We start from the raw sequence: 21,760 nt of genomic DNA on the forward strand, positions 1-21,760 counted from the left end.
ACAGTCCTGCTACATAGGGGAAGAGAGGCAGGACCGTGACTACAGCATGGAGTTTAAACGTGAGGTTAGCAGAAAGTTCTGGCCTCTTTCCCTGGTGTGCTGGCTAGACTTACGTCAACGTGACACAGCTAAGGTCACTGGAAAGGAGAGACCCTCAGCTGAGAGAAGCCTGTGTGCATGTTCTCAATTAGTGATTGATGGGGAGGGTCCAGCTAGTTTTGAGCCAGGCCATCCCTGGATGGTGATACTGGCCTCTATAAGAAACAGGCTGAGCAAGCCACAGGAGCAAGCCAGTGAGCAGCACCCTCCATGGCCTCTGCATCAGCTCCTGCTCCGGGTTCCAGCCCTGAGTTCCTGTCTTGATTTCCTGATGATGAACAGTGATGTGAAGTGTAAGCCAGATAAACCCTTCACTGCAGTTTGCTTTTGGTCATGGTGTTTCATCACAGCAATCATAGCCCTAAGACACACTCGGTCTTGGAGACCCAGAGGGTCTAGAGAAGAAGTGAATGATTTCAGTTATAGACATAGTAAGATGGGCTGGAAATGGACTCGACAGTGGTTGCAGGGTGGATTTGGCAGCTCTTAATGTAGCCAGGCCATAGTGAGGGGATTCTACCTAGGTGGGGCCAAGAGAAGGTGCTGAGCAACTGTGTGGTCAGAGTCACCCTCCAGACCCAGCTGAAGAGCAGCAAAGCTGGTCTGTTTCTTCAATCAGGGATTGCAAACTGCAGGCCAAAACCTAATTGGCTGTCTGTTTTTGTGAATAAAACTTTATTGAAACCCACCCTCACATACATATGTTCATGGTACTTTCTCACTTCTGTAGTCAAGCTCACAAAATCAGCAGCAACTGTTACTCTTCCCCTTTTAGGGAAACATGTAGAACAAGTGAAAGCGCTGTCTTATATTTGGCACCAGGAAGTAGGAAAATGGTCTGTAACTGGGTGAGAGGCACTCACACAGGAGATATAAGGGCAAGGAATGATGTATTCTCCCTCTCCTTTCTGACTCTGAGCTGGGGTCAGGCTCACAACTGGTATCTAAGTGCTGTCCTTCTTTCCCAGTCCTTTCTCTCTCTTTGATCCAAGTCCATACCATTGACCTTGATTTTTAGTGGAGATGACAACGTGTTCTCTGTGCTTCTTCGGCAGAAGGGCTGCAGAACAGAGCAGAGTACAGGTACAAGGCATACAAATGGTGATTTCAAACACTGAAAATAACTTACGGCCCCGATAGCTTCAAGAGACCGTGGGGAAGAAAAAGAGTTGTCATTTTAACCACCAACCATATTGTACTCAAACAGCTCCCTTCGGCTCCCACATACTCTGCCTGACTGTGAAGTCCAGGACACAGGGAACACCTTGACCATAAAACGAAACTGTTCATCTGCACTAGGGCAGGCTTTATTTGCATTAATTATAGATTTGATTTGATGTTGATAGAGGGGCTAAGAGAATGTGGCCCAGTGGTGCCCACTTGCAGGTTATCAGAGACGTCGGCCTCATACGGATTTGCTCTGAAGACTCTATCTCCCTGACTTTGAACAAGGGGAAACTAGGGCAGCCTCTAGTCCATACCCCATAAAACTAATGACCTTAATCCCATAGATGAAGCGAGGAGACTGTCTCCCCTATACATTCCCAGGCTTCTTGACTGGGCTAAAATATTAGGTTGACATATACAGGTTAACAGGAGAAGCCCGTGTTTAATTATGCTGTCACCGGCTCCCCTAGCATAGGAGACTCCCAGAGAGGATAAGTGCTTATTATAAAGCCCCTGAGCTGGATGGGAGGATACCAGGCCTCATCTGCTTAGAGAATGGTAGTGGGGATGGGGGAGGGATTGTGGGAAGGAGTGACTGGGAGGAGGTCAATGAGCGGGAGGTAAAGTGAGTAAGTAAAATAATAATTTTTAAAAAATCACAAAGGAATGTGTATATTAAATAACATCACAGCCATGTCAACAGGGGAACTACTTAAAAAAAAAACTATGTAAGTAAGTTGTTCATTTGACTTAATAAAAAGACACTGGTATAGACAATCACCATATTGACCACAGGGGAAAGGAAATGTATCATTTCTATATATGTAAACACAAAATGTGAAAATATTAATATCTCAAAGTGTTTTATCAAGAAAGTTGATTGCCTTAGAAATAAATAATTCACTCTATCAAAACAATCAAACAAACAAAAAAAAACAAAAACAAAACCCACCTGAGCTCAGAAAGGATCTGGAGCTTGAATCAGATCTTCTATGCAGGGATGGCAGGTGACAGGGACACAAGGGTCCAAAGGGAAGAACCATGTTGTAAGAGAAAGTTGTCTTAGTCAGATAAAGCCTGTCACATCTTGAAAGTTTCCCAGCAGCCTCAGACCCAGGGTAGCTTCCTTTCTAGGCCCTACCCTGGCCCTCAGAAACCAAGCAGAGCTGATGTGTGTGGCTTTGAGCTATGGAAACTCTAGGACACTGCCCTGCAGCAGTGGGAACCAAGTGTGTGAGAGGCGGCTCCAACTGTTACAGAACATTCTTAACGTGAAACTCTAAGACAGGAATCAGCACTGGGTCCTCCCTAAAAAACGGAACTTAATGGTGACCTTTATCATGTCTGCTGAAGGCAGATGGGCTAAGACAGTCTCATTAAATTGATTTTTGGTTTGGTTTGGTTTGGTTTTGGGACAGGTCTCCATCTATCGTCCAAGTCCCCTGGAACTCACTGTGTAGTCCAGGCTAAGTTCAAACTCCTGTCAGTCCTGCAGCCTTTCCAGTGCTGGGACAGCAAGTGTGAGCCCCCACCTCACCAGGCTTTCCAATAAGTTCACTCCGAGTTATTTCTGTGTTAAATACAGCTCCTGGAAAAAGCATAGATTTCCTAAGAAATACCTGATATATGACATTGTCAGACTATTTACTCTGCTAAGTGTAAGGTTTAAATGGTCATTTGAAGACCATTATTAAGTCACAGAAACCCAAGTTGAAGACCCAAGTTCATAGCTTCTTTACATCTTCCTTGCAATTCCTTCTACAGTGTTGTACTAGGAAGTTACCCTCTTCTGAATCCAGAGCTTTCTTCAGTGGGCAGAATTAACCCATCTTGTTCACCTTTTTATCTTGGCCAACAGGAAACTCAGAGCCAAACAACTACAGCTGGTACAGTACCTCTGTCTTTAGGCTTCTGCTATTGCATGCTTTTAAACTTTCTTGTTAGGGGTTTTGTGTTACCTAAACAGACATCACCATTAGGGGAAGAACTGTTCTTAACTGCACATTAGCACTGCGGTTGGCTTTGACCCAGCCTCAGAGCAGAAGTCTCCTGTAAGTATGTTATGCTGATTATTAGGTGAGTTGTTTAACAGAGTTGGCTGGCTGGCTGGCTGGCTGGCTGGCTGGCTGGCGAACTCTGATCTGCATCTCTCCAGGGGTGAAACCCTGCTGCCGTTCAGACCCAGAGGGAAAGTGGGATTGGTGCAGACCAAGACTCCCTAAGAAGCTATGCAGCAGCTGGGCTGCTTCCCCCTCAGGGGGAGTCAATGCCTCTGCTCAGGCTCAGAGGAGAGAGGAAGTGACCTTCTGATTGTGGCTGTGGTAGCTGGCTTCATCTCCTCTCCGGGTAGAGCATTTTAGAGTTTGCTTTTGCATTTCCTGTGTATAACTCCTAAAGCAAAGTGGGTTGCTGAAAATGTCACTTGGTATTTGTCATTTTGCACCTAGAATAACATTAAGACCTGTGAAACAATGAGTCATTAAAATAGTTTGAGGCAGAAGAAATGTCATCTGTGCTATTGCTGTCCGTATTTTTGAGAATGTCTGCAGCCCGTTTTCCATGCGTCTCCAGACATACAGAGCGCTGTGGTGCTGCTTAGTGGCAGAGTCCTTGTCTGGCACATGTTCCATTCCTGTCTGCATTTCACCCCCAGCATACAAGGCAAGCAGTCAAACAAACCCCAGCCATAATACGCACAGTTCACTCCTTCACATAGCAGTGCAGAGACACTGGCACTATGTGGGTTCCTCCTTGCACTCCAGCAGGTACACAGCACCTTGCTTAAGGTGTAGTGTGTTTAGGAAGACTATGGGTTAGGAAAAGTGGCCCAAAAGGCCATTGGACTATATACCAGGAACCAACCAGTGAACAAGCCATGTGCTCATCTATGCAGAGGGAGCCTGAACATGACCGCCTAGCTTACAGTAGACACTCTGCATTTGTTAGGTGATAATGAAGTCGGTAACAACACAGATAGAAAAGGGGCAGGGAAAGAAAGCTTTGTAAAATGGAAGGAAGAGCACTCTCATAGGCAGTACCTTGTAATGTAGTGGCTCTGACTCTCCTGAGGGACTGTTAAGAGATTCCAGGAGGGGCTAGAGGGATGGCTCAGCTGGTAAGAACACTGGCTGCTCCTACGGAGGCCCCAGGTTCAATTCTCAGCATCCCCATGGTGGCTCACACCCGTCCGTAACTCGAGTTCCAGAGGATCTGACACCCTCACACAGATATATAGGCAGACAAAGCACCAATGCATATAAAATAAAAAATAATAAGTTATGACAGATAGAGAGATAGGAGAGAGAGAGAGAGAGAGAGAGAGAGAGAGAGAGAGAGAGAGAGAGAGAGAGAGAGAGATTTCAGGGCAGCCACATTTTGAGAACCCCTGGTGTAGTCTGTTGTCTTTGCTTCCCACATGAGAAGAGACTGAGGCAAATTGTGCCTGCTTGTTGACAGAGCGAATGACTGAAGCAGCACTAAGAGAATGGAAAACTGTATTCGGTGTCCATGACTAGCAGGCTACTGTGGTGCTGACTGGGTGCCCAGCTGTTTTTCTGGGGTTCACTTTGAACTGACAACCTTGGGGATACATAGGCCCAAGAGTGCCATTTCAGGCATCAGTTGCCTGCACACGGCCCTTAGCTCCTTTATGGAGTTGGGTTCTGTCTAAGCATGAAAGCCAGGGCACATGAGTGGCAGATCTCTTTGTTAAAGGACAGATGTGTCTCTAACAGACTCAGGTCTAGTGTTTAGAACTATAGCTCTCTGATGGCAACGAAGAAAACCCATCCATCCTACAGCCCAAGTTAAACTCCTCCCACTGCTCTCTGCCCACTCCCCATGACCCAGCATGCCTGTCCCCAAGAAGGTGGCGGAGTTACCTCTACTTAGCTCTCCTTCCCTCCTCTGCTCCTTCACAGGGGCCTGCTGTCTAGAGCAGCTATCACAAGGTCTAAGTGTCTCTTTCTGGAAAGCCCAGGGGAGGAGGGCCCACAGTGGTGGTCTCTCTCACACCACAGCCTTTAACCTCAGTGACCTCTGGTGCTCTGAGGAACTGGCCCAGAGCTAATTTATGGCATGGATCTGAGCTGATTCCAAGTTGATCTTTGGGTAAGAGGTGTTTAGAGACCAAAGGCAAACAGCACTCTGTTGCAGTGTTTCCAGCCCACCTTCTATGGCTGCTTTAAAGGCAAAAAGACAGGCAGCCTTCTGAAGCAGCCCAGACCTTACCCAAAACACTACTCCCAGCCCCTTGCTATAGAGAACATAAAAACATTGCTGCAAAGGAACTAGACTCTTCAGTCCCTGCTCTGTGTTAGTGCTTTAGTTTGTAAAGGATGTTGGAACTAAACATTATTCATCAGGCAGTCTCAAAAACTCATGCTTAGCTTACTGACCGATAATTTCTCTTGTGGGGCCTAAACCCATTTACAGATTCAGAACAAGAATTTTGGGTGACTTCTTAAACATGCACAGTAGTACTTTGATTAAAATATCCTTGGACCTGAGATCACAGCACCTTACAGATGGCACTTACCTTCTTAGACACAGTAGTGGATCACAACAGACCCAGGCTTCCTGGAAGAAGAGGGAGTACTATGCTCCTTGCATGGTCACTTCATGGCTCCGAGAAATTTCTGTGAAATACAGTGGATTCTCCTCGTTATCCCTGGCCTCCTCCCTGAGGAAGGTCTGCTGGGGTCACACACTGGAGTGGGGCCTTGCATCCTAGGAGTCCTGAATCCTTCAGATCTAGAGGGACTACACTTTGGGCTGTTGGACCCTTGGCAGAACCTTTCCTTCCCACTTGATTTTGTTTCCCTGCTAAGAAATCTCAAGGTTTCCCATGCCAAATATAAAGTTGGCTTCCTCCTAGAATGTGGCCGTGGGGCTTTAGATTCCTTTGTTTTCTACCAAGGATGCAACTGGCCCATAGGTCAGGCCAGCAGAGGGTATAGGGCTGAGCCTCTAGCCAATGGCCTGATCCTGTGCAGAGCCAGCTGCTTGGGCTTCTTGGCTCTTCCCCTGGCCAGTTTTGATAATTTATAATAGAATTGGTGACTAGTACAGAGTCAAGTTTTCACAGTCTTTGTGCATGAACAGTAATAATTTCTCACTGTAGTCCAAAGCCTCCATCTCTGGTCTTCCCTCAGGAATGGTTTGCCCTTCCCTGTCACCCGCATTCTCATCATGGTTCTCAGGTCTGGGACCTGAATAGGAAGCACAGCTTGTGTTATGACATGGTTAGTCTTATCTGTAGTCGTCCCGCCCACCCAGGTGACTTCTGTATCCTGCCTGAAATGGACAGTGTGGAATTGGTTAGAGTCTCTCAGCCAAGACATGCTCAGTGGAATGGGCCAACCCCAAATCTGTAATACTGTTTACGAACAAGAGGGATTAGAGACAAACTCAAGTGGACAAGACAGGTTTCTGCTATCCTTCCCCTGGCCTTGTAACTACCAAGATGTGAACCTTAAGACTAGTGAGGGGCCATCTGCTTCAGGAGACAACCTGCTTCAAAACAGGCCTAAAGTGGTGCTGTCACCAAAGTGTCCCCGGTCCTGGAGACCCTTCAGTGAAGCCTTCAGTACTCTCAGCAGGTGTGTGAAGGTGGATAGCCCTTAGCGTTTACTGAAGCCTTCTTCCGGGCGTGAGGTGGATCAGGAAGAGCTGAAGAAGTGAGGAGAGTTAGCAGGAGAAGAGATGGCCCAAGACTTTGTGAGAACTCACAGACCACACTTAGAACTGGGAACCTGGCCAACGTCAGAAAACCTCTCCCCTCTCCAGCCAGATGCTGGCAATTCTACACATCTTTGAACTGTGTGTTCTCCCCACTAAGGTTTAAAAATAAAGTCCACCCCCTTTCCATTACCCTCTCCTGGTCAGAGAGCAGGGTGTGGCCTCAGCTCCTCCTCTCAAGCCCTCTGCCTTTGATGCCTTTGATGAACAGCCATTGGCTGCTTTTCTAGGAGCTGATTTTTACTTTTACAAGGACTGCTGGCTAGAAAGTCTTTCCTCTCAACTAGTGGAGACTTGGTTCCCTGCTCTGCTATAAGCACATCTATCAGACAGCTTCCATGCTGGGCGTAAGTTTCAGAGAGGACCATGGGAAGCAAAGCTCTTTGTGTGTGTGTGTGTGTGTGTGTGTGTGTGTGTGTGTGTCTGCGTGTGTGTGTGTGTCTGCGTGTGTGTGTGTGTCTGCGTGTGTGTGTGTCTGCGTGTGTGTGTGTGTGTGTGTGTGTGTGTGTCTGCGTGTGTGTGTGTGTGTGTGTGTGTGTGTGTGTGTGTGTGTCTGCGTGTGCTCTCTCTGCACCTAGTAAGTGCTGGTTTGTTGGAAGGAAACTTTTGAGTTGACCTGGAGGAAATAAGATTCCTCCAGGGGTCGGACCCCAAGCCCTCCCACCACTGGCCTTTGATCTACTTTGAGCCATCTGCAGGGTACATACCACTCGTCTGCTGCCAAACCAGACACTGCTGGTTGGCAAATGCACCAAGACTGACATCAGATCCCATCTCTGCCCTCAGAGGCTGTTTCCTCAGCCTCAAGGTTTCTGTGAGCCCCTAAGAGGTGACTGTGGGATCAAATGAGGTCAGGTACAGAAAGCCTCTGATGGGAAATGGTCCAGGCCATTGTCACCACCTAACACAGTGCTATGTGCTTAATAGTGTTGGGGGAGGGGAGAGGTCACATTTGACTGGGAACAAAGTGGCCTTACATCAGTGAAGTCCGGTTTTACGTAAATCAGTATGACTTGTGTCTATAATTCAAAAGCATGAGCCCCTGGACCAGTTGTGCTGTCTAGCCCTCTGGATACTTGGCATTGATGAAGATAGCTCATGGAAGGAGAGGTAGCTGTGATGTTCTTTCAGCGAAGACCAGGGACAGAAGTGTACTGGCTTTGGCCAGGAGGCCGAGTCTGGAGCTTCCTTTTGGCTCCAGGTGAGCGAGCGAGTGAACAGCTGATCTGGCTACTTAGTGCCTGCTCTGTGTGGCAGAGATAGTCTGTTTCTAGAGGGCAGGGATGGGCAGGATTCATGAGAGAATAGATGGTCACATCTCTCCTGAGTTTTCCCCGACTCTGCGGCAGTCTGCCCCTCAGTGCTGCTTGCTCTCAGGCCCTGCAATACCTAGCATAAGGGTGGAGAGGGCTTCCTAGGCTGGAGCCCAGCTAACGGTGAGCGATCCGCTTGCATTCCACAGCTGTGTGCTGCTAGTGGGTGTGGCCTAGAAGCTGTTACAGCCAGCCTAGTCCTGGGAACTTCTTTGGCATGGAAGGGGAGGGCCCAGAGTTGTCCTGTCTAATTCAGGTATCCTAAAAATGACTTATGTGAATAGAACATGCTGGAAGTGTAAACTCTACATCGTAGTAGGATGTAAGAAAAACAAGGAGTAACTCAGGAGCAGTTGTATGAAATTGTCTGCTGGGTGCTGATATTCTAGACAAAATGGGGTGAAAATGATATTAAATGTGACTGCCACTGGGCTTCTGTCCAGTAAGGGCCTAAAACATCCACTGTTCTTTAGAGACCTAGAGGAGCTATGTAGGACGGGTATCAAAGACCACAGGTCAGATCTCTAGGCTGACTACAAGCACTGTGGAGCAGCTACGTGAGCCCCATCCACATGACCTTGACTTTGTGATCCCTGTTGTGGATGTTGCTTAGAGGCCTCCCATCTTGGGATGGAATTAAGCCCTGACAGAAACTGCTGCTAAGTTGGGATCCCAGCTGCCACTGCAAGTGACATTTGAAAGGCCAGTTGATAGCACATTTGTCAGGAGCAGACAGACATCATTGCTAAACCCGCGGAGGGGCAAGCTAAAGATCTAAGAATGAAATCCTGGCAGCGGGCAGGGCACTTGAGAAGAAGTTGGCCAGCTTTGTGGGGGTCAGTCAGCTTGAGTTTTTGCTGTGGTTGATCCTGTGAGTAGGCTGGGTGTTCTCCTTCACCCTCTCCTCCCTAGGTAGGGGACATGCAGCTCACGGATTGTCCAGAAAAATGGCCGTCGTTAGTGACACTGCTGCACTCACCCAGAGATTAAAGAGCTGTTCTTCCAGGGAGGAAAGGGCCAGCATTAGTCCTTAGAAACCCCTGACTGTTGGTGCAAATGCCCTGCCACACAGGGAGGGAGGGACTCAGCCTTAGCTTCTGTTAGTGGCCTTTCAAGCCTTTGCAAGCGTATAGGTCATAGTGTTCCAACTTTTCCCCTATGCTTAGTACAGCTATATGGAAAACATGTGTGTGCAAGTGGGGGGGCAGTCCTCAGCTTACAGTACCTGGGTCCCTTATCCCTTCTGGTATAACCGTTAAATCGCACAGCCCCTTGGGATTGTCTGACATTGTCTGTGAAGTTAAATAAGGGACCTGCCCTGCAACCCGCCAGTTTACTCATAGGACCTCCTCACGCATGGCCAAAAGACACGCTGGATGTGTCTGCAGAAGCATTGTTTATGAGAGCCCAAGCCCAAGAACCACCCAATGACCATGGTGGGCAGGCAGACCTAACAAAGCAAGCATGCGTACACCTCTGCATCAGGCCAGTAGAGAAAGAAACTGTATAGAGCACTACCTTGTGAGATGGCCACAAACTTCTAAGTTAAACTACACACGTGCATGCAAATTATAAAAAGAGGAATCACAGTCCACACAACCACATGGTGGCCACCTATGTGACAGGAGAGCGACCCCGGCAAAGAAACTTCAGAGCAGCACCCTACTGTGTGGCCGCGCCATCCTCCTGGCTATATGTAAAGTACAGGGAAGCAGCTATACATTTCTCACTCATAGTTGTTTTTCAGTTGCTGATAGGACAGCATGACCAAGACAACTTATAGAGAAAGCATTTATTGGGGCTTATGGATTCAGACGGTTGGAGTCCATGACCTTCGTGACAGGTATCAGGCCAGTAGGCATGGTCCCGCAGCATTAGCTGAGAGCTTACATCTGTACAAGAAGAGGGAAAGAGTGGGGGGAGGGGGAGGGAGGGAAGGAGAGAGAGCGAGAGCGAGAGCGAGAGCGAGAGAGAGAGAGAGAGAGAGAGAGAACATAAGCAAGCTGGCTAACTGGGAATGGCGTGGGCTTGTGAAACCTCAAAGCCCACCCTGAGTGACATACATCCTCAAACAGGACCCCACCTCCTACTCCTTCCCAAAAGTTCCACTGACTGGGGAACCAGCATTTGACTATATGAGCCTATGGGGGCCATTTTCATTCAACCCATGGCGTGGACCACACCATCATTGCATAAGGTAGTGCTATTTGACAGGTAGTAAATGTCTACATGTGTTCAGTACTTTTTGTTTTCATTTTAGTCTTAAAAAGTGTTTACAAAGATGCATTTGCAGGGGGTTAGAGAGATGGCTCAGCGGTTAAGAGCACCTGAGAGAACCTGAGTTCAATTCCCAGCACCCACATGGTGGCTCACAGCCATCTGTGGTGGGATCTGATGCCCTCTTCTGGTGTGTCTGAAGACAGTAGCTGTATACTCACATATATAATGCTTTTTTAAAGATGCATTTACCAATCCCCACTGTCATCTCTCAGCATGAACCACAGGGAACAGTAGAGCAGGAAGCACCTGAGGCTACTGCACTGTGGGAGTAGCTCTTTGGCACTGCCCCTCCTCTAGTGATAGGCAGATGTGTGAAGGGGCAGGAGAGTGTGAATGCCTGTGACTGGGGCTATGGACAAGCTGACACAGCAGCAGATGCCGCCTGCTGCCTCCACCCATTGCGCCACTGCTCAGAGCAGTACTCATCTGCACTTCACAGCAGTCGGGGATCCCAATGGCCTCCTGAAACCTGGTTGTTCACCCATCTTCCCAGGGAAAGCAGAGCAGCCCAGTCCTGGTCTCCAGAATTGGAAGGTTGGTTGTTCTGACACAGCATCTCTGTGCCCATGTGATTTGCTGGTTGGTTTGCGCCTACTCACTGACCCGGGCCTCAAACCGTCACCACAGCTTCCCAACTGTGTACCTGCTCAACCTGTTTTCAGGACCAGGCAGGAAAAGATAGGGTGAGTTCTGTCACCATTTGCTGGCTTTGATGGCAGCTATCAGGAGTAGGTGTCTCTGGCTTGTGGTCAGGGCCAGCCTTGTCCTCATGTTCCTCAGGGAATTTTTGTGCTCTCTACATTTCCTTTCCATGTTGGTTCCGCCTTGGTTGTGAGAGTTGGCTGTGAGTCTAGCCAGCTCCTTAACCCTGCATCTCTTTACAGAACCGAGGGCAGCAGACCCTAGAGAAAGAGGAAGTTGGCTCACACAGCTGAGTCTCTAAGGAACTTGATCACCACAGTAAGCCCAAGAAATATATAAGCTGCCCAGACTTCCTCTTCAACCCTGCTTTTCTCTCTTCTCTCAGCCTGTCTTGGACAAATTAGTCAATTGCCTTCATATCCCATCGAGCCCCAAGCCTGTCTGGGAGCCCTGTGCTCTCTTTAGAGGATGTTACCAGGCCAGCCTGCATCAGAAGGAATGGAAGGATGGACTAGCTGTGAAACTGGTACAGGGCAGGTGTGCCCCTTCCTGTAAGGGAAGAGGAAAGAGTATTGATGAGGCCCTCTGATCAGAAGCATGAACCACGTGTCAGTGCCGGACCTGTGGGTCGTATGGAAATAACACTCAAAGTCTGACTAACTGTGCAGCACTAAAACTCTGTAGACAGGCTTGCCTCCGTGCCGAGCAGTTACCCTGTGCCAGCCAGTGGAAACGAAGTTACACCACAGTGTACCCATTTTAGTTAAAAATACAAATCACAAATGGATTTGCAGGACAGCTCACAGAAGTCTTCTGAGCATGTCTGGCCTGGACTATGATGTTCTGTGAACTAGGTGCACACTTAAAACACACTTTCAAAAAAGACTAATTTACCTATGGGACTGGAGAGGTGGCTCAGTGGTTAAGAGCACCTTTTTTCTCTTATAGAATACCTGGGATCGATTCCTGGCACTCATGTGGTAATTTATAGTAACTCCAATTCCAAGGGATCTGATGCCCTTTTCTGACTCCCACAGGCATGTATGCAGTACATATACACATATGCAGGCAAGTCAATTGTATACATAGAACTAAATAATCTCTAAAACTTAATTGATGTATCTGTGTGTTTATGTATCTGTGGAAAAATGGCTTAGTACTTAAGAGTGCTCCCTCTAACTACAACTTCAAAGGATCAAGTGCTGGACCTCAAGCATCACACACACACACACACACACACACACACACACACACACACACACACACAATCATCTAGCAGACCACCCTGTCTCACACATGCTCTGTCTACAGGCAGAGTCCTCCAACACAAGCCCACTGCTAATAAGGCACCTTGCCTGCCAAGTGTCGCCTCTCACTTAGTAGCTGTGTATTTCTAAGGACCGCCAGCAGAGGTGTAGACCATCAGTTGTTCCCTTCCCTGCCCAGTGTTGCGTCGGCACAGACTGCTCAGCACAGCAGTGCAGCATCTCCTGCATGTGTCAGTCTCGGCACACCGTCCTTTTGAAGCAGGAGAACAGTTTGGGCCTCAGGTGAAGGAGTTGGAGAGACACGTGGAAGTACAGCTGTGCCTGGCCCTGCCCTGTGCAGCTGTGTGAGGGGAGAGATGAGGGCCAGAGACCCCCCCCCACCATGCCACTTCTGCTCTGACCTCCAGGCCCGTGTGGGCCTCCTTCAAGCTAGCATTGCCCCTGCCCCGCAGAGCCAGGGCTTCCTGCTGCTGTTCACCCAGGGTTGGGTTTGCCTGCATTTGAGTGAAGGCAAAAGCTCTTCTGTGTGGCTGAGTGCTTCTGGGCTCCCTGGTGATCTTCGGAGGCCAGAGTTTATCTGACCCTGCCTGAGTACTTGGAATATTTTTGCCTAAGAAACTGAACTTTGACCTTCAGTTGTGTGCAGCAGTGCTGACAGTGACAGCCCTGAAATGTAGCTACTACATCGTCTGTTTGGGGACAACTTTTACTTTAGCAATAAATTGCTGGAGATTTATTGCTAAAATGGGGGAGGACTTTTTATTTTTCTAAACTATAGATAACTTTCTTCCCAAGGCGTACAGAATGTTTTGTTCTTTAGTTTTCCAGTGTTAAGTATTAAAAATAGTTGTATTTTTCCTGTGGCTCTCTGCTGTGGCAGAAAGCTGCAGTGCTGTGTTGCTTTCTTGAGGGGGTGGGGTATCCGGTGATTGATATGTTCATTTGTTGAAGAGTTGTTTGCTGCGCACTTTCTGTGAGCCAGATGCTGTCAGCTGCTGAAGCACACAGGTATGGCCCTCAGGGAACTGGTATTCCTGTCAGGAAACAGCTAATGAGGACAGTTTGGTTTGGTTTGGTTTAGTTTTGAGACAGTGTTTTTCTTTGTAACCCTGGATATCCTGGAACTTAGCCTGTACAGGTTGGTCTTGAACCTAGAGGCCAGCCTGCCTCTGCCTTCCAAATGCTGGGACCGAAGGTATTGTTCACACATGCACGCACACACACACACACACACACACACACACACACACACACACACCAATAAGGACAGAAGAACAGAGGTAGTGGATTGCTTAGTTGTCTTTGTCAGCCCTGTGGTGATGCCATCTGTGTGTCTTTCTGGTTAGTGCAGCCATCGTCACATTCTGATGTCATCCGAGCTCTTCCACAAAGACCCCGAGTTTCTTTTTTTTCTTTTTTTTCTTTTTTTTATTTTTTGGTTCTTTTTTTCGGAGCTGGGGACCGAACCCAGGGCCTTGCGCTTCCTAGGCAAGCGCTCTACCACTGAGCTAAATCCCCAACCCCAGACCCCGAGTTTCTTTCTTTTTTTTTTTTTTAAGTCTCTAAACCGTTTTTGCTGTGTAAATTAACATTTTTATATTGCCTATTTGGAAAAATAAATTTCATAATTACTAGGCCTTGATATAATTAAAATATACATAACTTGTAAATGAAACAAATGAGCCAATTTCATTAATTCTTTTTTTTTATTTTTTTTATTTTTTTTATTAACTTGAGTATTTCTTATATACATTTCAAGTGTTATTCCCTTTCCCGGTTTCCGGGCAAACATCCCCCTCCCCCCTCCCCTTCCTTATGGGTGTCCTCCTCCCAACCCTCCCCCCATTGCCGCCCTCCCCCCATAGACTAGTTCACTGGGGGTTCAGTCTTAGCAGGACCCAGGGCTTCCCCTTCCACTGGTGCTCTTACTAGGATATTCATTGCTACCTATGGGGTCAGAGTCCAGGGTCAGTCCATGTATAGTATTTAGGTAGTGGCTTAGTCCCTGGAAGCTCTGGTTGCTTGACATTGTTGTACTTTTGGGGTCTCGAGCCCCTTCAAGCTCTTCCAGTTCTTTCTCTGATTCCTTCAACGGGGGACCTATTCTCAGTTCAGTGGTTTGCGGCTGGCATTCGCCTCTGTATTTGCTGTATTCTGGCTGTGTCTCTCAGGAGCGATCTACATCCGGCTCCTGTCGGTCTGCACTTCTTTGCTTCATCCATCTTGTCCAATTGGGTGGCTGTATATGTATGGGCCACCTGTGGGGCAGGCTCTGAATGGGTGTTCCTTCAGTCTCTGTTTTAATCTTTGCCTCTCCCTTCCCAGCCAAGGGTATTCTTTTTCCTCATTTAAAGAAGGAGTGAAGCATTCACATTTTGATCATCCGTCTTGAGTTTCGTTTGTTCTAGGGATCTAGGGTAATTCAAGCATTTGGGCTAATAGCCACTTATCAATGAGTGCATACCATGTATGTCTTTCTGTGATTGGGTTAGCTCACTCAGGATGATATTTTCCAGTTCCAACCATTTGCCTACGAATTTCATAAACTCGTTGTTTTTGATAGCTGAGTAATATTCCATTGTGTAGATGTACCACATTTTCTGTATCCATTCCTCTGTTGAAGGGCATCTGGGTTCTTTCCATTTTCTGGCTATTATAAATAAGGCTGCGATGAACATAGTGGAGCACGTGTCTCTTTTATATGTTGAGGCATCTTTTGGGTATATGCCCAAGAGAGGTATAGCTGGATCCTCAGGCAGTTCAATGTCCAATTTTCTGAGGAACCTCCAGACTGATTTCCAGAATGGTTTTACCAGTCTGCAATCCCACCAACAATGGAGGAGTGTTCCTCTTTCTCCACATCCTTGCCAGCATCTGCTGTCACCTGAGTTTTTGATCTTAGCCATTCTCACTGGTGTAAGGTGAAATCTCAGGGTTGTTTTGATTTGCATTTCCCTTATGACTAAAGATGTTGAACATTTCTTTAGGTGTTTCTCAGCCATTCGGCATTCCTCAGCTGTGAATTCTTTGTTTAGCTCTGAACCCCATTTTTTAATAGGGTCATTTGTTTCCCTGCGGTCTAACTTCTTGAGTTCTTTGTATATTTTGGATATAAGGCCTCTATCTGTTGTAGGATTGGTAAAGATCTTTTCCCAATCTGTTGGTTGCCGTTTTGTCCTAACCACAGTGTCCTTTGCCTTACAGAAGCTTTGCAGTTTTATGAGATCCCATTTGTCGATTCTTGATCTTAGAGCATAAGCCATTGGTGTTTTGTTCAGGAAATTTTTTCCAGTGCCCATGTGTTCCAGATGCTTCCCTAGTTTTTCTTCTATTAGTTTGAGTGTGTCTGGTTTGATGTGGAGGTCCTTGATCCACTTGGACTTAAGCTTTGTACAGGGTGATAAGCATGGATCGATCTGCATTCTTCTACATGTTGACCTCCAGTTGAACCAGCACCATTTGCTGAAAATGCTATCTTTTTTCCATTGGATGGTTTTGGCTCCTTTGTCAAAAATCAAGTGACCATAGGTGTGTGGGTTCATTTCTGGGTCTTCAATTCTATTCCATTGGTCTATCTGTCTGTCTCTGTACCAATACCATGCAGTTTTTAATCACTATTGCTCTGTAATACTGCTTGAGTTCAGGGATAGTGATTCCCCCTGAAGTCCTTTTATTGTTGAGGATAGCTTTAGCTATCCTGGGTTTTTTGTTATTCCAGATGAATTTGCAAATTGTTCTGTCTAACTCTTTGAAGAATTGGATTGGTATTTTGATGGGGATTGCATTGAATCTGTAGATTGCTTTTGGTAAAATGGCCATTTTTACTAAATTAATCCTGCCAATCCATGAGCATGGGAGATCTTTCCATCTTCTGAGGTCTTCTTCAATTTCTTTCCTCAGTGTCTTGAAGTTCTTATTGTACAGATCTTTTACTTGCTTGGTCACACCGAGGTACTTTATATTATTTGGGTCTATTATGAAGGGTGTCGTTTCCCTAATTTCTTTCTCGGCTTGTTTCTCTTATGTATAGAGGAAGGCAACTGATTTATTTGAGTTAATTTTATACCCAGCCACTTTGCTGAAGTTGTTTATCAGCTTTAGTAGTTCTCTGGTGGAACTTTTGGGATCACTTAAATATACTATCATGTCATCTGCAAATAGTGATATTTTGACCTCTTCTTTTCCGATCTGTATCCCCTTGATCTCCTTTTGTTGTCTGATTGCTCTGGCTAGAACTTCAAGAACTATATTGAATAAGTAGGGAGAGAGTGGGTAGCCTTGTCTAGTCCCTGATTTTAGTGGGATTGCTTCAAGTTTCTCTCCATTTAGTTTAATGTTAGCAACTGGTTTGCTGTATATGGCTTTTACTATGTTTAGGTATGGGCCTTGAATTCCTATTCTTTCCAGGACTTTTATCATGAAGGGGTGTTGAATTTTGTCAAATGCTTTCTCAGCATCTAATGAAATGATCATGTGGTTCTGTTCTTTCAGTTTGTTTATATAATGGATCACGTTGATGGTTTTCCGTATATTAAACCATCCCTGCATGCCTGGGATGAAGCCTACTTGATCATGGTGGATGATTGTTTTGATGTGCTCTTGAATTCGGTTTGCCAGAATTTTATTGAGTATTTTTGCATCGATATTCATAAGGGAAATTGGTCTGAAGTTCTCTTTCTTTGTTGTGTCTTTGTGTGGTTTAGGTATAAGAGTAATTGTGGCTTCGTAGAAGGAATTCGGTAGTGCTCCATCTGTTTCAATTTTGTGGAATAGTTTGGATAATATTGGTATGAGGTCTTCTATGAAGGTTTGATAGAATTCTGCACTAAACCCGTCTGGACCTGGGCTCTTTTTGGTTGGGAGACCTTTAATGACTGCTTCTATTTCCTTAGGAGTTATGGGGTTGTTTAACTGGTTTATCTGTTCCTGATTTAACTTCGATACCTGGTATCTGTCTAGGAAATTGTCCATTTCCTGAAGATTTTCAAGTTTTGTTGAATATAGGTTTTTATAGTAAGATCTGATGATTTTTTGAATTTCCTCTGAATCTGTAGTTATGTCTCCCTTTTCATTTCTGATTTTGTTAATTTGGACGCACTCTCTGTGTCCTCTCGTTAGTCTGGCTAAGGGTTTATCTATCTTGTTGATTTTCTCAAAGAACCAACTTTTGGTTCTGTTGATTCTTTCTATGGTCCTTCTTCTTTCTACTTGGTTGATTTCAGCTCTGAGTTTGATTATTTCCTGCCTTCTACTCCTCCTGGGTGTATTTGCTTCTTTTTGAGTTTCTTAATGGTCATTCTCCATGCTCCTCTGTTCCCTCCGCAGTCTTCGGCAGCCATTGACCTATTTTCTACCTCTGTGGGCTTGACTTTTCTGGACATCTCAGTCAGATGAGCGGCCTTTTCTGTGTGGCCGTCATCACTTGGCACACTGTTTTTGAGATTATCCTTATTGTTGCAAGGTTGGGCTCAATTTCCTTTTCATTACCAAATACTATTCCACTGGGTGGGTCTGCCACATTTATTTACTCATTCACAGGCATTTAGTAGACCTTTGAGTTATTTTCACCTCTTGGCCATGATGAAGCTATGGCTCTGAACTTCCCTGTGCACACCTTATGGGTATTTCTCGTCACTTCTGGACGAACATAGGCCTGCAATAGAACTGCTGGAATGGTGTGTTTGGTATTCTAATGACCTGCCAGGAGTTCGCCAGTGCAGCTATTCTATTTCTTTTTTTTTTTTTTTTTTTTTTTTTTTTTGGTTCTTTTTTTCCGGAGCGGGGGACGGAACCCAGGGCCTTGCGCTTCCTAGGTAAGCGCTCTACCACTGAGCTAAATCCCCAGCCCCAGCTATTCTATTTCTAACATCAGCCTGTAAGCTTCCAGTTCACCTAGTCCTCCCAATAGTTAGCAGTCCTGTTGTTTTCAGTATTCTGGGTGTCAAGTGGGTTTATATTTGCCTAGTAGTGTTGACTGTTGTGTTCGGCTTTTCCTTGCTTGTTTTTTTTTCAGCGCTAGGGACCAAACCAGGGCCTCCCACCTGAGTCCAAACATGGTTCGTCTTTTTATGTATTTATTACCAATATGTCTTTGGAGAAATGTCTTTTCAAATTGTTTTTTATTTTCTCAGTTTATTTATTGCGTGTGTGAGGTGTCTGCACATGTGTAGTCTGAGAACAACTTTCAGAAGCTGCCTCTCCTCCCCCACCGGCTCCGGGGATCACTTCCTTCAGGCTCCTGTGGTCACCACGTCTTTTCTCACTGTCCCCATTCAGATTCTTTACTTGTTACATAGTCTGGAGTGTTTTTGGTTGTTTGATTTGGGCTTTGTGAGGCAGAGTCTTTCTGCCCTTCTGTGTATTTTAAGGTTTGTCTGCTGCTGCTGAAGTGGGAACATTTTCCTGCATTGCTGCATTGCTGCTGCTGCATTGCTGCTGCTGTTTGCAGTGCTGCTGCTGCTGCTGCTGTTTGCAGTGCTGCAGAGTGCAAGGCCACTTAGGGGAGCTCCTCCCTACTACCTACACCCCAATGGCTTCCTTGTTTGATTGTTTGCCTTTCTTTTGAGGCAGAGTCTGGCTGTGTAGGCCAGGCTGGCTGCTAATCTGTAATTTTGGTGCTTCAGCCTTCAGAGTACGGGAATCGAGGCATACTCCAGTCCCCAGAATGCTGTTCCATTCTGTGTGCAGCCCCCATCAGATACATAGTCCATAAATGTTTTCCTCACCCAACAGTCTCTTTCCACTCCCTCGATGCAGACATTACAGAACAGATTTTAATGTTGAAGGAGTTCTAATTTATCTATTTTTCATTTCTGCTACTTGTGTCTTTTGTGTTACAGCAAAGAGTAGACTCAGATCCAAGGCCACAAAACCTGTCCTTTCTTTTAAGTGTTTTAACTCTTCAGCTTTAACTGTTATATTTAGATCTTTCACTTATTTAAAGCTCATTTTAGCATGTGGTGTAAGGCAGGGGCCTTCATTCATTCTTTTACAAACAAGTGCCTACTTCCCCCTAATACTGCTTGTTGAAAGAATTGTTACTTCCCCATTCAGTGGTCTGCGTATCCTCGTTGAAAATCAGTAAGCTTGGACATATGGGTTTGTTTCTGGAATCTGAGTCCTGCTCTTGGGTCAGTGTGTCTCTATCTGTGCTGGAGCGCCTTGGTTAACATGTTTAATGTTTATATCGAGATGTTCCGATGTCCCCAGCTTCACTGTTTGTTTTGGCTGTTCTAGATCACTCATATTTCCTTACTAATTTTAGGATTAGAGTGTCAGTTTTTACCAAAAGAATTAAGCTAGCAGGATTCTTTGGATGACAAGTTGTTATTGGGAAATATTACTCTCATAACAATATTAAGCCTTTTGATCCAAGAGCATGGGATGCTTTCCACATGGTTTGGTCGTCTCCGAGCTCGGCACTGTTTTACAGTTCGCAGAGTAAAGTGGGGAATTGCTCTTGTCAGACGTATATCCAAGTCTGTGGTCCTTTCTGATATAATGAGAGGTTTGTAAAATTTCATTGTGTGTTCATTGCTACTTTATTAAAAAAATTAGTTTTTATATGATGTTGATGTTGTGTCCTGTGGCCTTACTGAATTTGTTAGTGCTGGTAGTTTCTGCTTTTCTTTTTGTTTGGAGACAGAATTTCCTTATGTAACCCTGGCTGGCCTAGAACCCACTATGTAGACCATAGTGGCCTGGATCTCACCAGTTCCGTCTGCCTCTGCCTGCCAGTTGCTGGGATTAAGAAGTGTACCTCTGCATGAGCTGTCATATCTTATTTACTTACTCATATATGCTTCTGTGCACACACAAGGCAAACACCGGACTCTACATTGAGCTGTCTGCCTACCCAGTGCTAGCAAAGTTCTACAATGGATTGCTTAAGGGTTTCCACACACAAAACAATCTCTGCAAATAGAGTTGGGTGCGCACACCAGTGACCCAGAGGCCAAGACAGGCTCACCGTGAGGCCATCTTGAGCCATAGTGAGACCCTATTTAAAATAGATGCAGACACAGAGGAAGTGTCACATCTTCCTTCTGAGCAGAGTACCTTTTTCCTCTTAACTAATAATTACAGTGTAAGCTTCCAGAGTGGCGCCACCCAGGATCAATGAGAACAGACACCCTTGACTTGTCTTGTTCTAAGAACATCAGTCAATCTTTTATCTTACCAGAACAGTTTGAACACCTTGCTTCCATTTCTGTTTTTGCTGCCACCTCTAGGACCTGGCCTGTGTCACTTGTTCTTTCCTCCACCAGAGGCTGAGAACAGCCACACCTCTCTGAATCCATGCATATTCTTCCTGTGTCTCCTGGACTTTGATTAAATGCTCATGGAACTATCGAGGAAACTGACATTTTAATGCAAGTTCTTAATCTCCATCCTACCTCTCTTAGTTACTCACCATTCTAATCACTCAGGCCAGGGGAAAGTACAACAGTACTTACATGTAAGCCGAGTGTTAGAATGGGTCCCACGCCTCTAAACCCAGACCCAGGAGGCAGAGGCAGGCTGGTTTCTGAGTTCCAGGCCAGCCTGGGGGAGTTCCAGGCCAGCCAGGGCTGCACAAAGAAACAATGTCTCAAAAAGAAAAAAGACCTGGTCCACATGTCCCTTCCTTTGACTCTTTCAAGAAGGAAGTTTTAGCTAAAAGACCACATCACTCCCACAAGAACCACAGCCTCTCCTGCCCCTCCTCTAACAGTCAGACTTCTGTGCTTTCAGACTCTCAGCGCTCTCATCTCTCCTCCTTCACCATGAAGCTGATGGACAAATTCCACTCTCCTAAAATCAAGAGAACACCATCCAAGAAGGGAAAGCCAGCTGAGGTGTCGAAGACTCCTGAGAAGCCTGTGAGCAAAGTAAGCTGCGCCTCTAGGTGTTCCTCCTGGGCCCAACCTGTGGCCAGCGTTGTGGGCTGCACTGTGTATAAGTGCGTTTACTAGAGCCATCTGTGTCCCTGGGACCTGGGACCTTAGGATGGTACGTGCCTGTCCTGCTAATCAGTCCGGCCAGTGGCTTGGACAGTTCCGTGTCATCCTCTGGGCATTTAAAGTAACTCTGAGCACTGTGCTCACACCTGGTGCTACCTCCCACCCAGAAGCCCTCGGGTACTTTCACACAGGGCTCTGATGGCCTGAACCAGTCGTTCAGCCTCAGGGCCTGGGCTCTGAAACTCACAACCCCCTGAATCCCATCTAAAGGCATCCTCCAGCATTAGTAACCTCAGCGAGGGCAGCTGAG

General features: G+C 46.2%; 1 protein-coding gene across 48 annotated transcripts in view; it reads left to right on the top strand.

Moving 5' to 3' along the window:
- Rapgef1 (Rap guanine nucleotide exchange factor 1) overlaps positions 1–21,760 on the top strand; it is a 117,819-nt gene that overhangs the window by 37,082 nt on the left and 58,977 nt on the right. For all 48 annotated transcript variants that reach the window (NM_001427397.1, XM_087654194.1, XM_087654195.1 and 45 more), the window contains exon 2: positions 21,242–21,378. In NM_001427397.1, coding sequence (NP_001414326.1) covers positions 21,242–21,378 — 137 coding nt within the window. The remainder of the gene's footprint in view (positions 1–21,241; positions 21,379–21,760) is intronic.

This window comes from Rattus norvegicus, chromosome 3, assembly GCF_021556685.1.
Source record: "Rattus norvegicus strain SHRSP/BbbUtx chromosome 3, alternate assembly SHRSP_T2T, whole genome shotgun sequence".
Classification (NCBI taxonomy): Eukaryota; Metazoa; Chordata; class Mammalia; order Rodentia; family Muridae; genus Rattus; species Rattus norvegicus.